This window comes from Linepithema humile, chromosome 3, assembly GCF_040581485.1.
Source record: "Linepithema humile isolate Giens D197 chromosome 3, Lhum_UNIL_v1.0, whole genome shotgun sequence".
In the NCBI taxonomy this organism is placed as follows: domain Eukaryota; kingdom Metazoa; phylum Arthropoda; class Insecta; order Hymenoptera; family Formicidae; genus Linepithema; species Linepithema humile.
In genome coordinates, this window is record NC_090130.1 from 13,942,650 (window position 1) to 13,964,850 (window position 22,201).

At 35.8% G+C, this 22,201-nt stretch overlaps 2 protein-coding genes across 5 annotated transcripts in view; both read right to left on the bottom strand.

Moving 5' to 3' along the window:
• Window positions 1-1,773: 1,773 nt before the first annotated feature.
• Window positions 1,774-7,475, bottom strand: LOC105680064 (uncharacterized). The gene is made up of 2 exons (XM_012380494.2): window positions 6,387-7,475; window positions 1,774-6,313 (listed from the first exon to the last, which is right to left on the bottom strand). The coding sequence occupies exons 1-2, from the start codon at window positions 6,515-6,517 to the stop codon at window positions 5,686-5,688; spliced, it is 759 nt and encodes a 252-aa protein (XP_012235917.1). The 5' UTR covers window positions 6,518-7,475; the 3' UTR covers window positions 1,774-5,685.
• Window positions 7,476-11,213: 3,738 nt separating this feature from the next.
• The window catches only part of LOC105680063 (transmembrane protein 8B-like), a 230,855-nt gene continuing 219,867 nt past the window's right edge, over window positions 11,214-22,201 (bottom strand). For 3 of the 4 annotated variants that reach the window (XM_067352077.1, XM_067352076.1, XM_067352080.1), the window contains 2 exons: window positions 21,150-21,284; window positions 11,214-11,465 (listed from right to left, as the gene is read on the bottom strand). In XM_067352077.1, the coding sequence (XP_067208178.1) occupies window positions 11,340-11,465; window positions 21,150-21,284 (261 nt within the window). In that variant the 3' untranslated portion in view covers window positions 11,214-11,339. The remainder of the gene's footprint in view (window positions 11,466-21,149; window positions 21,285-22,201) is intronic. The other variant, XM_067352078.1, reaches the window with a different exon arrangement.

Consider the following 22,201-nt stretch of genomic DNA (forward strand, 5'->3'; position numbering starts at 1 on the left):
TTCCGTCATGATCGCGCCGTTGTTCTCATCCTTCACCAGACCCGGTACCTTTTTGTTCGCGCGCGGTATACCGTAAACGTTGTTCTCGGGGTAATCGCTCGTGTCAAATTTTGAAATGTTGCGTTTCACGTCGTGATATATGTTCCCGCATTATATAAAGTATATCCGACTGTCCGTGTCCGTGTACATAATTTTGCAGTTGTTACGATACAGAGGTGCCATGTACTCGTGAATGTACGTGAATGTACGTAGTTAAATTCGTACAAGCAGGTCTTGGATATGTCGAGGATACACATACCCACGTAGATCGGCTTGTCGAATTTCACTTCAAATTTCCGCAATTCTACGGCGATTAAATTCTCCAAGAACACGCTTCGACTGAAAGTTTGGACTGGCGATCATAGCCTCCGCTCCGTACCGACCCTCCCATCGCGTAATGAGCCGTACATCCGTATGATTTCGCACATTCTCCATAGTTTTGCCGAAAACCGCGTTGTTCATTAATTTGTACAAATTCTTCTCAAAATCGTTGATCGCGCATGTTCGAAATTTTATATTTAGTTCGATGTATCCTCGAAGCCATGGAGATTGCGCGAATTGCAGTACGCGGTAAATCTTTGTAATCTGCAAGCCGGGTTGAATACATTGCTGCAGGTAGTGGATGACGTATCGCTGCTTATCGCACAGCGTGGCGAGTAATTTGATCTCCCGCTTGCCGGGCGGCTTATCGCGCGTCGTAAAGATTCACCGGATACGTAAGACCGACTTCCAGCATATAACCGGTAGCCGAATCGGATGTTATGGACATTACGTCGAAATTCGCGACATCATCGACCCATGGAAATTTAGCGTAGGGCAAGATTGACACATTGCTTAGCCGTACAAGTTATTGACATTGAAGTACATAAGGTACGATGATGGTTTTGATAGATTGTAAAAGGGCATATATTTGTTGTTGGCGCGAGCGTATCTGTTGGAGCATTGGCTAAGACCACCGCGTATACCGCGCTCAACAAACAGAACCATGTCGATGTCTGTGAGCAACTCGAACTTTACGCGCTTTAACATAGCGTTTCATGTATATCCCGGTAAAGTGTAATACTGCGCGGGATCTAAACCGTAACTCTTTATAAATATGTTTTGGAAATTTTGAAAAATATCCGCCAACAAAAGAACATCCGTTTTTAGATACAAATCGCTGTACTGTCCAAGAGTATCGATCGAAAAAGTTTGCCAGACGTTTGTCGCGTGCACGTAATCGCTCTCGGATACTGTGTCACCGGTCAGCGAGCTGTAAAACGATTTGCGCGGTGGCAGGCGTGTCTCCCGAAGGATGTCGACGTTGTCGATGTACTCGTAGAGAAACACATCTTTCCGCGTAAGCAGATTAAAATTTTCTACGGATAAATTTGGAACGCGAAATTTTTAATTTGTCCGTTGTCAGATATGATGTCAATTTTTCCAGACTGGTGCCGAGAAATTTAAACGAATCTATAAACCGCAATTTGACGCAAATTTTGGAATTTTGATCTTCTGTATCTCTAACGTTTTTGGTGAATGAAATATATATTAAAAAAAAGTTTTCCTCATAAAAAAACCTTTCCAAAAAATTGTTTTTTTAAAAAAAGTTTTCCTCATAAAAAACCTTTTCAAAGAACTGTACTTTCAAAAATATATTATATTAAAAAAAAGTTTTTTTCACAAAAAACCTTTCCAAAAAAATTGTACTTTTAAAAAAAGTTGTATATATTAAATAAAAATTTGCTACATATTCTGTCTATAAAAGAGGTGATATCAGAAAATGACGCCAAGTTTAAATAAAGAACCTTTCAAAAAAAGTTGCATGTATATCTAATTATTTATTTAAAAATGATATTTATGTTTATATCTAGTTAATTCTTCTTAAGTATACTTTTTAAAATAATTGCATCTGTATCTAGTTATTTTTTTTATATCTGTATCTAGTTAAATAAAAAAATTTTTCAAATTTAATTAAAATAAAAAAATATTACAAAATTTCGCAAAAAACTTGGCGCTGCTATAAAATAGCCTTAAAATATTATTATACATCTTAAAATATTATAGAGCAATGAAGGCTATTTTATAGCAGCGCCAAGTTTTTTGCGAAATTTTGTAATATTTTTTTATTTTAATTAAATTTGAAAAATTTTTTTATTTAACTAGATACAGATATAAAAAAAATAACTAGATACAGATGCAATTATTTTAAAAAGTATACTTAAGAAGAATTAACTAGATATAAACATAAATATCATTTTTAAATAAATAATTAGATATACATGCAACTTTTTTTGAAAGGTTCTTTATTTAAACTTGGCGTCATTTTCTGATATCACCTCTTTTATAGACAGAATATGTAGCAAATTTTTATTTAATATATACAACTTTTTTTAAAAGTACAATTTTTTTGGAAAGGTTTTTTGTGAAAAAAACTTTTTTTTAATATAATATATTTTTGAAAGTACAGTTCTTTGAAAAGGTTTTTTATGAGGAAAACTTTTTTTAAAAAAACAATTTTTTGGAAAGGTTTTTTTATGAGGAAAACTTTTTTTTAATATAACAAGGCGTGTACTTGGCGCCCTTTTTTTACCTTTTTTTAAAAAAAAGGTTTTTTTGTGAGATATTTCTTTTTTTTAGTAAAAATAATTTTAATAAATATGATTCTTTTTTTTTTAGTAAAAATAATGGTAATAATATCCCACCATCACTCCCGTCATATTTTCAATACGACGATCCTCTTTTTGATTATAGAAATCTTAATTTATACAAACCTAATAATTTTTTTTTATATTTTACAACATGTTTTATAAGAAAATTATTAGTGATCATAAAAAGGGTATAAAAAACCATCTGTATTTCTAAGTTATTGCGTTTTTTTCATATATAAAAACAGATTACTTTTGATCAAATTTCTGTAAGAATGACAAAAACATCTTTAGCACCTCTAGGCTATTGTCTTTTTTTAATTAGCGTATCGTCAGCTTCAATCCAAGTGTTAGACATTTCTTCTCTATAAACATTACATACCTGCCGATTCCACCAATGTGCACAAAGTACACTTTCTGTCCACTAACTACAGAATACTAACAAGGGAACGTTCACAAGTGTCCCCTCCCCCGATTTGATTCTCCTTGAAATATGTTGTAAAACATACAATTTGAGGAGACACGTATTTTTTTATAGCGGCCCTAACTCAAATTTAAGGGATCAAACACTCCTTTGAAAAAAAAACGGTTTTTTTCTTTGTGTGTAACTATCGCCAAAACCGTAGGAGATAAAAAAATATTTCAAATAGAAGTTGTATGGCTTGTAATGGACTTTATAACTGTGTAGTTAAATTTTCAAAAAATGAAATTTTTTTAATTTATCCCCACCCCTTGTTATTATTTTTTCGAATTTCAAAATTTTTGTAATGACAAAAGTTGTAGCATTTTTTACGCTGAATTCAACCATATATGATTTTATTATGTTTTGAAATCACATCTTTCAAAAATGAGTCATCAGTATCACATTATATGCGTCGCGCTGCATGACCGTTTATACCGCACTTGTGTTGTGCATAGTCGCAAAATAAATATAAAAATGACATGTTATTATATATTTGAGAAAGAAAAGTTAACTAAAATTGTTGCTAAAGCATCTCTTTCACATTACACTCTTATAGATAATCGCTGCATTTCGTGCGCAGCGCGTTGTTATATGCAAGTTAGCTATCAGCGCATATTACACTTTGAAGTTTTGCTTGCAGTGACCACGGGAAAATAATTTATGAAGCGAAAACAGTGAATGAATCAATCTATTCAACATATATCTACCCTGACTCTACCTTCTTGGCCCGACTTGACTGAGAATGAAATAAAATATAAAATTCTGTACAGTTTACTCTTTTTCAATAATTTTAATATACTGTGATTCTACATGCTATTACATTCCACTAAATTACTACGATTTTTTTAAACTATGGTATATAAAATGTATATTATAAGTATAATTATAATATATATAAATAAGCTTATATATATATAAAAGCTTATTTATTGTATCAATATATTATAATTATACTTATAATATACATTTTATATTTCAAGATTTTATATACCATAGTTTAAAAAAATCGTAATAATTTAATAGAATGTAATAGTATGTAGAATATATCGCAGTATATTAAAATTATTGAAAAAGAGTATGTACAGAATTTTATTCATTGTCAGTCAAGTCGGGCCAAGAGAGTAGAGTCAGGGTGGATATATGTTGAATAGATTGATTCATTCACTGTTTTCGTTTCATAAATTATTTTCCCGTGGTCACTGCAAGCAAAACTTCAAAGTGTAATATGCGCTGATAGCTAACTTGTATATGACAACGCGTCGCATACGAAATGCAGCGATTATCTATAAGAGTGTAATGTGGAAGGGATGCTTTAGCAACAATTTTAGTTAACTTTTCTTCCTTAAATATATGATAACATGTCATTTTTATATTTATTTAACGACTATTGCGCAACACAAGTGCGGTATAAACAATGCGTCATGCAGCGCGACGCATATAATATGATACTGATGACTTATTTTTGAAAGATGCAATTTCGGAACATAATAAAATCATATATGGTTGAATTCAGCGTAAAAAATGCTACAACTTTTGTCATTACAAAAATTTTGAAATTCGAAAAAATAATACCAAGGGGTAAGAGTAAATAAAAAAAAATTACATTTTTTGAAAATCCAACTACACAGTTATAAAGCCCATTACAAGCCATACAACTTTTACTTGAAACATTTTTTTATATCTCCTACGGTTTTGGCGATAGTTACACACAAAGAAAAAACTTGTTTTTTTCAAAAGGGTGTTTCACCCTTTAAATTTGAGTTAGGGCCGCTATAAAAAAATACGTGTCTTCTCAAATTGTATGTTTTACAACATATTTCAAGGAGAATCAAATCGGGAGGGGACACTTGTGAACGTTCCCTTTAAGAGTGTTGTCAGCATGTGTGTTGCTACACTTCTGCACTTCAAGACGAGAAAAATTTTTTTTATAAAGAATACTATTATTTTGATATACACTATCTCTATTCGTCTCCACAACACGTTACATATACATTTTACGACCGATATTAATTATATCAATGTGATTAGTATCATCAAAGCTGCGAGCTGACAGGTCTGAGCGCCGCCATGTTGGAAAAGGACAGACATCTTTTAGAAAAAGAAAGGAAAGAAAAAAGACGCTCTTATGCGGGAATTGACATTTCACGGGATGTAGAAAAGGACAACCATGTCGCATTTTGATGCTTCTAGTTGACAAAGGAAAAACTTATATATTAGAGAAGGATGACGAACAGACGACGACGACCAAGACTTACATAGATTTCGGCATATTTCGACTTTGGCAAACTTTGGCAATTAATATATTTTTTTAGAAAGCATGTACAAAAAAAGTAAAGATACTTTTCTTATATAATTTGGGTATGCGCTATCGATTGAGCCTATTATAAATTCGATCGGTCCACGCATTATTGAGATATGAAAATCTCGACTCCTATCAGCTCATGTGCTCGCGTAAAGATACACGGTCGGTCTTGCGCTGCGCGTGAACTTGGCGCGAGACACTACCGTGTCTCTTGATATCGTTCTTTTGTTAACGGTAACAATTCGACGTTGCCTTCAGGCATTGACAACGTCTTTGATGATGAAATGCGCGTCGTACCCGGATAAATTGTGAAAAATTACTGGGATAATGTGGGAATCTTTGTAATTTAAATTACACGACGAGTGCGCGGGACCTCGGTAGCGCCCGGTGAGATGACAATGATCACGCACCCGCATATCCTCCGGTGTAAACGGTTTCTCGCACACGTGACAATTTACGGCGCTACGGAATTTCTCCGATTCCTTCCGTGTAAGATCCACCATGGGAACAGCGGTAAGGATCGCTTTCACGCAGCGTGCCAAATCGTGAAGTTCATTAACAAACCACGCTATGCAATCCTCACCGCGATAAGACTTAAAACTAAATAACGAGTTATCGTAAGCGCAACTTACATAGTATCCTACGCTAAACGCCTTGTGATGTTGGTAGGCATATGTGGTACGGTTTTGTCTCTCTTCCTTCTCCAGCGTGCATTCTAAATCGGCATACACCACAAACGGGAGCCGCTCCTTCCGGTTGTAGTTGCGGAATGTCAGCCATTTGTTGTCTTCGTTGGGAAGAATGACTGCGCATTCGTTCATCTTCCCGCAGTCGACGCTGTGGACCGACAATTTCTCCCTTGTATAAAAATAGTGTAGACACCTGTAATGATTTGTATGATTAAAACTATGAATAAAAATATTGATTTATTCTATACATGCGTTTTTTTACTTACCGATCGCAAATGTACTTTTTCTGTTTGTGCTTGCTCAATTGTGTGCCCACCAGCCGAGAAAGACCCTTGATGCACACAAAGTGTGCCTTGTTGTTTCTAGGCACGTACAGCAAGTTGACGTGCTTCTCCATCTTGTTGTCGGCGAGGCGCAGAGGGACGATCGAACGGCCTTTGGTGGTAAAGACATTGACGGAGATGGAGTTTAATTTTTCGAGCGTAAAGAGCCACAATGTAGGTTATTCGTGCGAAGGTTACAGCATATTCGTTTAAAATTATTATACATAATATACATTTACATTTACAAACTGCCTTACATCAGGCCTTCTTCAGTGTATGATAAGAAACGAAAAAATCGTAACATGTTGATTAAAAAGACAATATAATGTAGAAGAAATTTTCACAATCCATTTTAACAAAAGTGTTGTTCAGTACATAAAGACGTTAGGACTGTAATCAATATAATAAAATCCAATAAAAATTAATGTTATAAAAAGTAAGCTGACCGGAGATTGAAATGATTTATACATACTTGTAATGAAAACATGTAGAACGTAAGCTCATCCACGCAGAAGGAGCGAGGTGGAAGAGTAAAAAGATGTTAGACTTAAACAGTGTAATAGTTGAGATCTTAATGATCAGAATTAACTAAAGAAATTCCGCGTGATGATAGAAAAGTGAGGGGGAGGGGGAAGGAAAGGTATGGTGAAATGGAGGGGATAAAGGAATTAGTAAAGGAAAGGGAAAGCAATACATTTATAGAGGAAGAAATAAATTAATAATGGGGACATAAGCATCCGGTAAATGTTCTGTGTCATTTTGATTGTTAAGACCTGCATTTTGTCTTTTGATATAATAAAAACCATTTCAGAGATCATTCTTTTGCCATAAGAAAGTTCCCCGTCCAAAATCTTTACATTATCCCAGTCGAAATCATGGGAGGAATCAATTCTATGTTTAGAAATAACCAAAGGGGAATAGCTCTTTTTATTAATGTTGTTCTTATGTTCTTTAATTCTGATATTAAGCTGTCTTTTGGTCTGTCCCACATAAGTCTTATTGCAATCTCGACACGGAATCATATACACTACTTGACAATGGGAAAGTTTGTTTAAATTAATGTTGCCTGTTTTTATAAAGTGTGTTAAATTGTTCGGGATTGAGCAGGCTAATTTAAAGTTGAAGCTTCTAGCAATGGAGTTAAAATCTCTGTATATCAATGAAATGTAAGGAATAGTTAGAAAAGTCTTACAATCATTATTGTCAGAATCATTATTAAATTTGGTTTCTGTTAAATTATTGTCACTTATTTTGTTATGAATTAAAAACTTTAGCCTTTTTTGTATAATCGAGAAAATAAAACTTAATGGATAACAATTATTTAATAAGATATTAATTGCCGATATAAAATTTTTATTGTGGAATTTTGGGTGGAAGAGTAAAAAAATCCTATCGGTCAAACTTATAACGGTCACTTTTTTGTGCGAAATAGGATGGTGGGAATGAAAATTTAAATATCTTCCTGATGAAGTAGGTTTTTGAAACCAGTCAAAAATAATTCTGTTGTTTTCCAAGATCATGGTTACGTCAAGGAAGTTAATGCGATTATTTAATCCAATTTCAACTGTAAATTTTAGTCTATCATGATAAAAATTAAAAACGTCTATAGTGTGTGTTTGTGCTGGCGAAAAAAGATAAGAGCTTGTTCTGAGAAATATATTTATTTCTTCGTCAGAGTCTATGTACAGTTTTATTTGTGATTTAAGTGCGCCAATGGCGTGCTCACGGCAAAATGTAAGGTCGTGAGTTAGAATAAAAATTGGTGGGACTGGTAGGTGATTACCGGCCGCGACTTGGTGTAGAGCACAGGTCCTAAAAAGGACGGCTCAAACGAGGGTGCACGTTGCAACCCTTTCCCAAGCATCGGAGGTACTCCGTTTGGAAAGTGATCCTCTGTATGGCAACTGCTCTCCGAGCAAGCCCTAGGCGGCGAGGTTTGAGTGGCAATGGAGCGTGTCTCCGATGCGTGTCTCCTTGCACTGTGGCGGTCTCAGTTCTCGGTGGCGCAGTGCGTTCTGCGAACCGAGGAGAGAGAAGTCTCCGTACTCGGATGTCCCCTGGTGCGAGAGTGTCCCGTGGAGGCCGAGTCAACCGGATGCAGAACTCCAAGGGAATGAGTTTCCACTGTGGAGCCTGCAGCGGCAACGGCAATGCTGGTATGTCAGCGGGCCGCAGAGGAATATTCCTCGGTGAAGTGTGCGGCCGGAGCTGGGATTAGTTCCTTCGCTTTCGTGCCTTCCTAGGCACTGTGAGAAAGCTAAGAAAACTTGTAGCGAACTAATCGCTGGTTACGCTCTTTCGAAACAGAGCTACTACTCAAGTCAAGAGCCTTTGTGTAAAGCTCGCCTTGCAGCGAGTGAGTGAGGAAAGAATTGAATCGACGCTCTTTTATAGTGAGTCGATCGATTCTTTGCGAGATAGTTTTACACTGCCTGCATTATCTGGCGGTGTAGCCGTAAGCGTTGTGACGTGACGCTTTTCGAGCGCCGTTACAAGGGCGATAGCCCGGCCGAAGGAGCAAAGAGTCCTGGTGTTGCTCCTCGCGTGGAGAGAGCAACCCGCGAGACTTCACAACCTTTACGCGTTGTTTTATATGTCGTTCCCGTTTTATCTTGTTATTATCGTTTAAGTTGTAAGGCGAGACCCCGTGCGGGCGGCGTTGCGTATTTTGTGCCTTAGGGCGAAGATTCAGCATCGCCATGGAGACCGGACGCCGGAGGATCATCGACGGGTGTCACGCGTTAGTGACCCCACAGCAAAAGGTCAGGTACCGCGATTCCGTCGCCTCCGCCATTCAAACCCTATCGACTAACTCCGCTTTGGTTTTAGCCACAAACTCAGAGAAACTCAAGGAAACGCAGCAACGGACCTCGCCCGGCTGCAGACGGCTTCGAGGGCCCCGAAGATGCTGCACCCGGAAGGACCGGAGTATGGCTCGGCCAGCTTAACCAGTCTCTTCCGGGAATATCGAATCATCAACCCAATACCGACCGGATAATTTGAAGAAACCACAGAAAGCGGGGGGGGGGGGGGCTGGATGAACTGTGGGCGGTTCTCAGGGGCCCCCCTTTTTGGAAAATCGGCAGGATGCGCAAGAAGGCGATGCGGATTTGGAAGGACCTACGTGCAGAGCCGAGAGGAGTCACTGTTCGGTGTGCCGCAAGTGAGTGAGGACCAGCGCCAGGACTCAGCCCAACGACGCCGAAGACGCCGACTCGATGTAAGCCGCCTCTCGGGTAGCCGTAGAGTTCCGTCCGGTTATGGCTGGTAGCGTGAATCTGTTTTGTATTTAGTGTCTCTCACACGACTAACCGAGATTTTGATACCGTGAGCGCGTATTGACGCTCAATTACCGCATGTCCAGCTGGCTCCGGATATCGCGTAAAAGTCTCTTCGTCTTGCGTGAATTAAGCACCGACAGTTTCTTTCTCGTTGCCGTTTCGTTTGCCGTTTCGTTTCGTTACCGTACCGTCTTTCCGTTACCGTTTCTTTTTGTAGATACTGATTATTTGCTACCGTCTTTCTTACGATACCGTTTTGTTACCGTTTTGTCGCGTTATCACCGTACCGGAAGTACCGTGGGTGAATGTCCGCGGACGGATTTTGCTCGGGAACGTTCTCCGCGAGACCGCTGTTACCGCCAAGTTAACGTCTCGGCGAGAAACGTGAAAGCCCGCGAAAATAGCCGTTCCGCGACATCTCATTTCTGGCCGTTAGGCTACCGTCGTTCAAAGCGTATTTATTTGGCCTTCACCGGCCGTGTCGGATGGTCGTAATACAAGTCATTTGTTTTGCTGAATATCGTCGGATCAGCTGCGAATTATCGTGATCGCGTTTCCGAAATTTCATGTAGTTATCGAAATTTGTTCTTTTTACCGATTCATTGGGCGAATTGCCTTACTACCGCCGTATTAAACTATTTCCGCCGTATCGGCTCAGGCCGAACGATCTACTCATCTTTACCAAATCGTTGAAATACATTATTGTTAAATCTTACTTATTGAGTTGTCCTTGTGTTCACCTCTCACTCCAGATATCTAACGTCAAATAAAAGAACTGCGCCCCTCTGCCATATACTGAGCGGGGAGCGGCCGAGCGTTTTAGAGAACTGTTGAAGTTACCGATAGCCACCGACGCGGTGCAATTACTCGCACCTGGCGCCCATTTCCGGTTACCGATATCGCGTGAGTTACCTTGCTCCCGAATTTTGCGGAGTACCGCGAGTTACCGAATCAAGCATCTATTTCCGATACCGCGAGTTACCGAGTCGTGCATTTATTGCCGACGCCGCGTAGGTTATCTAACTCCCGAAAATCGTGGAGTACCGCGGCTACCGATTTCCATTGGGCGTGCTCCCTCGGATCTGGCGTGATTCCGAGGCTAGTTCACGTCGCAGCGTAGAGCTTGGCTGATGGCCTGCGGCGCGTAGCGGCGTCGCGGTGTACTACACCGCTTCGGTGCAGAGTTTATAAACATCATATTTCATGTAGTTTGGTATATATATGTAAAATTAACTAGTTAATAATTCTCTTTTTGAATGTTGTAATTTTAACTACAGATTTGTATTTTACAATTTCAAAAACACTAAAATGAGCATGAAACATTTAAAGTGTTATTACCCTTTCCCTCTCTCTACTCCTCTTCTCTTTTTTTCTCTTTTTTTTCCTCTCTCTCTTTTCCCTCCTCTTTTCTTCTTCTTTCCTCTCCCACTCTCGCTCATTTATTAAAGTAAATCCAAATGGGCAATATTTTTTGAATAATATAAAGAAGTTTTGAATATAAGTACGTCGGAGACGTTATATACGTATTTATTTATAATACAATATTTAACTAGGAGTAGAAGTTTTCCTGATCAATTATCGTAAACATAGTAATTTCATGTGATTCTTTCCAAGTCTATGCAAATGATGCACTATCAACATTGCATGAAGTACTTCTCAGTGATGTTTGTTTCGATCTTGTTAATGGCAGCAAAAATATTAATGATATTGCCATGACAATATGCCATATGCTGTGAACGTACTGTAACAAAATAAATGAAAAATAAGAATAGTAAAAAAAATTAAGCAAAAAGACATGTCAAAATGAAATAAAGCAGAAAATATGATTCGTTCGGAATCACTTTAATTTGAGAATTATTTATAAAGGATAATTCATGAACTGAATTAACATTAAAAGGATCCCAGAGTCGTTTGTTTTATTAAAAATACTATATTTTTTGGGCACAGTAATCTTTTTTTTGGTTATACAGAATTATATATTCTTTTCCAAGATTCTAAGTATATACATTAATATAATCTGCAAGGTATAAATTTTAAGCCAAGGAGGAAAAGAAATTAAAAATGTATATTTTTATTAACCAACTCTTACAAGGGGAGGACGCGGACTTCAGGTCACCGATTTCAAAGAAATTTTTATATGGTATAGTACTCTATCAGAAGAGTACTTTAGTAAAAGGATAGGGCGCAACGCTTAGCCGTTTTCGAGAAAAATCGATTTGAAGTTTATGGCGTCCCTTATATTCCGGTCCTGTTGGATCGGTTGTCGAGATGGCGGCGTAGCTCGGACACTTAGGCCCTAGGCTATCACGCTGTCGACCTGGGTTCGATCCCTGCCTATTATACTTTTTTTTTTATTTATTTTATTTATTCTAGCGAATATTTATTCATTATATTATTATAATTAAATAAAATTATTTTAATTAACAATTTTGGTTTTTTTTAATTTGCACTTTCACTACTATCATTTTAAAAAATAAAGTAAAAAAAACGTCTACGATTTAAATAATATTATAATTATTATTTAATACCGGAAATATTTTATTAATCATAATTTAATTTGGTATGTAGGAATATACGTTACAGAAGGGAAGTAGTCTGAAGGGGAGCTAAAAACTGTTAGCAGTTACCTGTTGTGAGAACATTAGGTATACAAATATTATGGTTGGAGCAATAAGTAACTCAACGAAGTTGAGTGAAAAATTACATACCAAATTAAATTATGATTAATAAAATATTTCCGGTATTAAATAATAATTATAATATTATTTAAATCGTAGACGTTTTTTTTACTTTATTTTTTATATGATAAAAGTAGTGAAAGTGCAAATTAAAAAAAAAACAAAATTGTTAATTAATATAAATTTATTTCATTATAATAATATAATGAACAAATATTCGCTAAAATAAATAAAATAAATAAAAAAAAAAAGTATAATAGGCAGGGATCGAATTCAGGTCGACAGCGTGATAACCCAGAGCCTAAGTGCCCGAGCTACACCGCCATCTCGGTAATCGACCCAACAGGACCGGAATATAAGGGACGCCATGAACTTCAAATCGATTTTTCTCGAAAACGGCTGAGCGTTGCGCCCTATCCTTTTACTAAAGTACTCTTCTGATAGAGTACTATACCATATAAAAATTTCTTTGAAATCGGTGACCCGAAGTCCGCGTCCTCTCCTTGTTAGTTCAATATAAAATTATTAGTTTGAACATACAAAACGGAGATGTTTACTAATACTAGATTATAAGAATGACATCAAACCTTTAGAATTGAGTTTAGATGTTTAGTATAAAAGATTACTATGTTTGAAAATTTACGGATATATGTGCATGCAAATTGAAGTAATAAGATAAAACAGAGTAATAGATTATTTGACAAATATAGCCATATAGGCACTGTACTAGAATATATGTTAGAAATAGTTGATATTTAATGTAACATTAACACTGTTCGTAAAGCTCTAACCTGTACATCGTACAGTGTACGTTACTTTGTATGTGTGCATGTGTGTGAAAATATATATTGTTTTATGTGCTGTGCAGTAGAAAAATAATGGGATAAAAAACTTGTCCCTCTTAAACTTGCAAAGAAAACATAGGTAAAGAAGTTAGTTGTTTTTTGATATTTGAAGGAATCGTTTCAAAAAAATATTAATTGATATTACTTTCTAATTGTCACCGAAATTCCTCCATTATCAATATGATTTTGAAACAATTCTCAAACAAATAAAGCTAGAGGCGATTTATTGTGAGCTAATAATTTTTAATAAATATAGTCAGAGACGATTTAATTTAAGCTGATCATTTTTAATGAATAATGCCAAAAGCGATCTAACCTGAGCTGGTCACTTTTAATAAATATATGCAGAGGCGATTTATCCGTAGGCTGGTATTTTTAATAAATATAGTCAGAGGCTCATAGACATTACATCGATGATATCAGTCTGATTTTTAGTTTTATCTAATAAATAGTGGCACTTTCACGTTGGAGTTCGTCACTCCAGGATCCCCTTAAGATAATTATTTACATGATGTCTATCACAATACTTTTTTGCACAATAAAGGATCTTACATGATTCTTATGAGGAAACTTTATGTTAGGTCAAATTGTCTGAATTTTTTATATGTTACAGTTTTTATGTCTCTAATCAAAAAATATGCCTTAATGGCAAAACCCTTTTACAATTTTTTAGTTTTAGACATTTAAAAATTTTTTCCGTAACATCCGTCTGCATGCTAACCTACGCAAGTTTGTCGTGCATACTCGTCTGTGCATACATATTTTTGTGTACATAGATGACTACGTTTGTGCATGTATGCTACTTTTATTAATGGAAGTTGGTACAATTACAATCGACCATCCCATTCCAGAGATGCCAACGTTACGGCATTGTTATTTGCGATGCTCAGCTGCTAGCTGGCACCATTGAGCTATATAACATACTGGAGAGAGCCTTGAAAGAGTGGGGTTCCACTGTGGAAAGAGAGAGTTTAATATTGCCGGATCTGTCTCATCCCCACCAATACACGATGTAGATGTGGAAAAAATACAGACATCCCCCGGCTATTATTGTTGTCCTTGGTCCGAAAACTACATATTGGCATATTGGCTCTTATAGAAAGGCTCTCTCCAGAGTATGTTACAGAGCTCAATAGCTAGCACCTTGTAACGACCAGTCGTAGAGTAGGTAAAAGAAAGTATTACTAATCATCCGGAAGTCATTATTTTCAGACAAAACATATGAGCTCCTTATTTCCCAAGTGGTGTAAATTCAATTTCTAAATTGCTGGGAAATCAATGTTTTGTGTTTGGGCTGCCAATTTGTTATTGTTTACTCCTCCAATTTTGTTCTGCTCCTAGCAGCTTATTCATGAAGTTGACATAAATGTGATCTTTAATTAATCCCAAATTATATCAAACACTAATTTATTATTAGTATATAATAAGTATAAAGTTTTACCAAAAAATCCGATGGTTTTATGGAAATTTCAGTGTATGTATAGTGTGAATGTGAGGAAATGTGTTGTATGATTCTGTTACGTCCTACATCCTACACGGTTCTTCTTTGCGCAACTTTCTCACGATCAGTCGGTAAAACTCAAAGAGATCCCCAATGGAAATTTGTCCGTTACATATCTTATAAAAAAAAAATATATATATATACAGGGTGTCAATTAAGTCCCGGGACGGCTAAATATTTTCTCATGTAAGGTATTTTTGAAAAAGGTCAAGGTCATTTCTGAAGTAATTTTCAACGAGGAATTCAACGGTGACCTTCAATTTGACCTTGAGCTTGACCTTCAAGGTCATTTCAAGGTTAGATTAGGTTTTTTAAATAAAAACCCCTATTTTTGATTCCAAAATCTAATAGCTGGTGTCAAGAGCTTTTCAAAACACTATAATGAAGTTATTTTTCATTAAGTACTTTTCGAGTTATGAGGCTTGTAAATTACAGTATTTTGACATAAAATACAAAATATCTTGTAAAACATTTAATTTTTGAGAATCTTACCTTAATACTTTTATGCATAAAATAATAAGACGAATCAATTGGTATAAAGAAAACACATAGTTGCTTTCACCTTGAAGGTCAAGCTCAAGGTCAAATTGAAGGTCACCGTTGAATTCCTCGTTGAAAATTACTTCAGAAATGACCTTGACCTTTTTCAAAAATACCTTACATGAGAAAATATTCAGCCGTCCCGGAACTTAATTGACACCCTGTATATCTTAATGAAAATTTGGCCTTTACAAGTAAAAATAAAACCATAAAACTCACTAAGATTATTTGAGACACATATCGAAATTTCCGATAAGATAAATTGTCCTTTGAGTTTCCGGCGATGATCACGTCCGCACCGATAAAATTTTATAGCGTCTACACTAAATACCACCACCAGGTATCTCGCCTTATTCCCGCCTATCCTTAAGTTCGATTTCCTATTGGAAATCTATCTTTATTACTTTCTTCCACCCTAAGATTTCCTCAAGGATCCAAAATCTTAAGGAATATCTCCCTTCCAAAACCAAAAAATCTGAGTATAAAAGGAAGGGACCCAGCAAGAGTCAGGCAGAGAGTTTTTAGCTAGAGAGCCAGCCAGTTAGTAGAGAGAGACTTTTAGTATTACCCGAACAGTTTGAATATTGGGACTTAGAAATAATTCATAACATTTTTTAAGTGACTGTAAGTGTTTGTAACAAAATAGATTTAGTAAAGTGTCTGTTAAAACAATTCGATCTCTTTTTTCGTGTACAACCTACACCCTACCTAACACCCAACCACCCAGTTATCTCTCTGAATCAGCACTCAGAACTATTTGCTCCGGTGCGGACCACCGCACGTTGTACTTGGTTTCTGTATCCCCGCTAAGCGTGGTGCGGACCACCGCACGCTTTTAGCCTGGAATTTTCGGATTGACAATATTATCCTTCATGCCCAAATCTAAGACGCGACGTGGGGGAGTAAAATACCGTGCGCGCCAATTACTTCTCCAGTACACGAGACCGGTTACGGAAGACAATTCAGAATACATCGGTGTTCAAAGAAATTATTTTGACTACGAATACGAGGATCTGTGCAACGCCTCCGATCAGTTTTCTCGGCGCGAAGGATATAACGCTCATCGGCCGTGGCCCTTCACTCTCATCCCTTTCAGCTGCAATCAGTCTCCGATCGACCCAGTGCGGATACCACTAACTGACCCCAGGAGAATCAAGTACACCTCAAGGCCGACTACACCTGGACTTTAGAATTGGAGATCTAAATACATTTCGAAGACATCCAAGTAGTAAGTCTAGTTTTCACAATCATCTCTCTCTCTCTCTCTCTCTCTCTCTCTCTCTCTCTCTCTCTCTCTCTCTCTCTCTCTAACACCTCTCCTTTTGAAAATTGCACGAGGTTCCGCCCTTCATAAAAAGAGTTAATTCTCTTGACCAGAAAAGGGGACCACAAACGATTGGTTGAGGCCTCTAACAGCGTAATATCGATCCTTACGATCGTTGACCTGTTCTCAGCCAAGGGAAATCGTTCGGCTCGCGCGGTCGCCTCCTCTTATACCGACCAGCGAGCAAACACCACAAATTCATACTTTTATTGTTGCATCCGTCCGTATACCTGACTCCGCCCCTTTCCCTCCAGGTTCTGACGTAACAATTCGTATGAATACAGTATATAAATGTGAGCGTGCAGCGCGAGAATGTATAATGCGAATGTGTGTGGTGATACGTCGGCGCAAACGTGTGCATGCGAGACGCTAGTGTTACAGCGCATGCATGCTGCATCGTTACAAACAAATTCCCTGACGATGTCTCCGATTTTGATAATATCTCAATTTTGACAAACGCAACTACAATAGAATATATACAGGGTGGTTATAAAGTAACTTTGCTATTTTTAAATAATTTCTAAATAGCTCATACGATTCTAATAAAATTTATCAGAAGTGTTCAGGGCACTAATAAGTTTTGTTTGAAATTAAAAAAAAAATTTTTTTTAATTTTCAAAAAATGTCATTTTTGAGCTATAATTATCGCTTTTTATTTGGCTTCTACGAATTCTGTGCTCTAATTCCAGATTGTATTTTTGCGACATTTTTATGTGACTTGTAAGATATTTTAATCTCTTTTTTCCTAAAAATAATTATTTTTATCAAGTTAACGTTATTTTTAACATGTAAAAGTTAACTTTTACGTTAAAAAACTTTTTTTTATTAGTTCTAACCAATTTGATAAGAGTTCTGAGTAGCGTTCCAAGAATTCTACAGAACAGTCTTATGACTTTTTTCTCTAAAACAATTGTTTTTCAAGTGAACGCTATTTTTAACTTTCAAAAGTCAACTTTTAAGAAAAAAATTTTTTTATAAGTTCTAGCCGATCTGATAAGAGTTCCGAGTAGTGTTCCCAGAGTTCTACAGAAAAGTCTTATGACTTTTTCCTGTAAAGTAATTATTTTTCAAGCTAACGCTATTTTTAACTTCCGAAAGTCAACTTTTAAGTAAAAAAGAATTTTTTTACTAGTTCTAGCCGATCTGATAATAGTTCTGAGTAGCGTTCCCAAAATTCTACAAAAAAGTCTTATGACTTTTTTTTCTAAAATAATTATTTTTCAAGCTAACGCTATTTTTAACTTTCAAAAATTAACTTTGGGGTAAAAAAAATTTTTTATTAGCTCTAGCCAATCTGATAAGAGTTCTGAATAGCATTCTTAGAGTTCTACAGAAAAGTCTTATGACTTTTTCCTGTAAAATAATTATTTTTCAATCTAACGCTATTTTCAACTTCCAAAGGTCAACTTTTAAGTAAAAAAGAATTTTTTATCAGTTCTCACCGATCTGATAAGAGTTCTGACTACCTCTGTGAAGTTGGCCCCCCATTTTTCAAAATTGAAAAAAATGATAAGAGTTCTGGATGCCCCCCGAGGAGTTCTAGAGTTCTCAGACCATTTTAGAAAGAGTTCTGCCATTTAAAGCAGTGCTCGGAATTAGTCTGAACATTTCAGCCGATTTCCGTGATATACGCCTCCTTTCCTCTCCTTACCGCGCGCGCCGCAGCCGCTAGGGCCAGCGCCGCCGAGCGTTAGGAGCGACACTATCTGATTATGAGTGGGTTCTTTTCCCTATTTATTAAAATTTTAAAAAATGTATTAAAATTTATTAAAAATAAATTTTTTATTTTTAAATTTATTAAGTGGAAATATTTCAATAGATTTCCACGTCACCCATGAGATACTAATGCTGACGCGTTTTTTTTTAAATGGTTTCCCCCGTAGACCTATTCCACTAAAGATAAAAATAAATTCTTAATTTAAAAAAAAATATATATGTAAAAGAGATTTTCTTAATTAGATTTTCTTAGCCTTTTATGTGAGAATGAACAATTGATGCAATAATGTAGATAAAAACCACTTTTTGAAAAACGTGTCAGTATTAGTACCTCATGGGTGACGTAGAAATCTATTGAAATATTTCCACTTAATAAATTTAAAAAAAAATTTATTTTTAATAAATTTTAATAAATTTTTTTAAATTTTAATAAATAGGGAGAAGAACCTACTCATAGAACCTAATCAGATAGTGCCGCTCCTAACGCTCGGCGGCGCTGGCCCTAGCGGCTGCGGCGCGCGCGGTAAGGAGAGGAAAGGAGGCGTATACCACGGAAATCGGCTGAAATGTTCAGACTAATTCCGAGCACTGATTTAAAGTAAAGAAAACATCATTTGAAAAACGGGTGGGCTAACTTCACGACACCCCCCATTATGTAAAAAATCCAAATTTTTTTATAGTTCTGAGTAGATTTCAAATAGTTCTATAGTTCTAGATAAGTTTCAAAAATAGTTCTGCTCGAAATACTACGTAAATTAAATTTGAAATTCTCGACTTAGAAAACGAAAAATAGCGAGAACTTGTTCAATTTTGATTTTAACGTTTCGAGCCTTAAGGATAATCATTAGAACTCGTGAGGGGCTATACAGAACTCTCAACAGAACTGCCGATTACCGAAAAAAAATTTTTTTTTCTTTAGGACTTAGAAATTTTTCGAATCCGAAACTTCAACCATCGAGAACTTTTTTATTTTGCCTCTGAGCGCTTCGAGTGTTAATAATTAACAATTTCTAACAAAAATTTTTCTCGATAACCGGCAGTTTTGTTGAGAGTTCTGGACGCCCCCCGAAGAGTTCTAGCGATAATTATTAACATTCGAAGCGCTCAGAGGCGAAATAAAAAAGTTCTCGATGATTGAAGTTTCGGATTCAAAAAATTTCTAACAAAAATTTTTCTCGATAACCGGCAGTTCTGTTGAGAGTTTTGGACGCCACCCCAAGAGTTCTAGCGATAATTATTAACAAAATACTGTAATTTACAAGCTTTATAACTCAAAAAGTACTTAATGAAAAATAACTTCATTATAATGTTTTGAAAAGCTCTTGACACCAGCTATTAGATTTTGGAATCAAAAATAGGGTGTTCTATTTAAAAAAACAAAGTTGACCTCCATATGACCTTGGCATGTATACCCTAAGTTAAACTAATGTCATCATCGGATGTCCCTCTCCAAACCCAACAACTTTGGTCTAAATCATTTTTCTTGAAAATGTCTCTTTGAAAAGTTATTCACGTGGGGTTTTTAAAATGGGACACCCTATATATCACTTTTTAATCAGCTTGACGAGAGTGTTCAATTAATGCAATTTTTAAATCATAAATTAAGGTACGAGATTTGGGGAACATTGTCTATGAGGACTTGGCGTTAGCCTTTATCTGAAAATGGCGGAGCCAATCAGTAATAGCACTATGTATTAGCAATAATCTTTTATCTACTCTAACCAGTCGTAAATGTACCAATTTGCCTTAATAAATAAAAGTAGCATACACGCACAAACATTCACAAAAGCATAAGGACATCTACAAACATGCATGTACATAAAAATACGCATATAGATGATCATAAAAGAATGGTAGAGTTTCACAGACGTATTTTCTGTATTTCTTACCTTATACAGTCATGACATCTCTTAATCGGAAGTGGATAATGTTCACATTTGATGTGCGTAATTCAAAGTTCCTCTATTTACACACCTTTGCTCACTCGGCACACATCCAAGCAATAGTCTAATTCTTGTCAGACTCAATCGAGCATGTTCAGTATGATGGCATCCACAGCACGGGTGATCCTTTCCTGAAGATCCCGGAATGATCGGAGCATTGAGGGTAAATTATGTCTTTCACGTACAGGATGTCTTTCACCCCACAGGAAGAAGTCACATGACGTTATGTCCAGGGACCGGGATGGTTACCATATGACAATTCTGACAGGAATTAGACTACCGCTTTGATGTGTGCCGGGTGACCAAAGTTACGCACATAGAGAGACTTTGAGTTACGCACATCAAACTTGGACATTTGCACTTCCGATTGTCAAACGTCATGACTGTATAAGATAAGAAATACAAAAAATATATGTCTGTGAAACTTCACCATTCTTTTATAAAGAATAACATCTTGTACAGACAGGTATGCACGACAAACTCACGTAGGCTTAGCATGCGAACAGATTTTATGAAAAAGACTTTTATATGCCTAAAATTTAAAAACTATACATACAAAAGTTTTGCCCATTAAGTTTTTTGATTAGAGACACAAGAACTATAACATATAAAAAATTCTGATAATTTGACCGACACTGTTTCCCCATAAAAATTGTGTGGTGTCCTATCTTACACTTTTATAAGATATACATATTTACATATTAAAATATTGGCATTTGTTATATGATTTTAAAAAAAATGTCTTTTTTCAATTCAAACCATGCAATTTTTGCATAGATTATTTTTTTATACCACTATTTTCACTCTACTACTTATTAGCTATTTAGATGGTTGTACTAAAATTGGACATTCTAAGTATATGACACAAATATACGTACGTAATAGTTTTCTTTTGTTTCAATAAAGGAATACAATAATATTCCTGCAATAGCAAAGAGCAAGCCTAATAATGTTTTTTGACTTGGTTTCTTACATTTTTTTAATCGAAAAATACGACAGACATGCGTGATAATCTGTAACAGAAAATTTTACCATTATCTCATCAATGAAATATTTTGTAAAGGATGGGTAGTAATAAGACCCCAAATCGGCTCCAAAATACTACTTTTTCTTAAATATGTGAAATTAATTTTCTTTCATATCTTGTTAGTAAATATAGAAGATATGGAGTCTTTGGAAATATCATACAAAAATATTTTTTTATTATATTTTAATACCATCTATTCAATATACGTCCTGAACTTAAGTCTGACCGTCAAAAACCACGAAAAATCATATTTTTTAAGTATTCGGTCGCAATTATTTTATACAGCGCATTCGTGTACCACAAAGATTTTTACACATGTAGTGCATAATTACATAAGACACAACATACGTAAAATTGATTGTAGTACTGCAATGCGTGGGTAGTAAAAGATAAACTTAAACAAAATCTACCCCACACTTACAGCACAAAATACGGTCTGTTTTATGTTTCTTTTTGCGAGTAATATTTGAAGAGAAAAGCTATCTTATTTACTTGGACGTCATTATTTAGTTATTTTATTGGTGTATCAACAATATTCCACTAGTGCAGTCTTGTTTAAGTAGTTACTTAAGGACAGAAAATGTCTAAATCATACTTTTGTTGCTGTTCAATCTCGTAAAACTGGTAAGCAATTAAAATCTTTAAGTGAAGTGCTTGAATATTTGACAATGCAAAATCCTGATTTTATGTTAATAACCGAATTTGTGGCAAATGTTATACAGAAGGTGTTAGAAATAAAAGAAAAAATACATCTTCATTCTAAGACACAGACGAAACCTGAAAAAGATTCTGCAGGGAGTTCTACCGAAAGTGTAGATGCTTATAAAGCCTATTGTAATTACTATTGTAATACTATAATACTAAACTTCATTATTTTTGTTTCAATATAATCTTTGAATCACC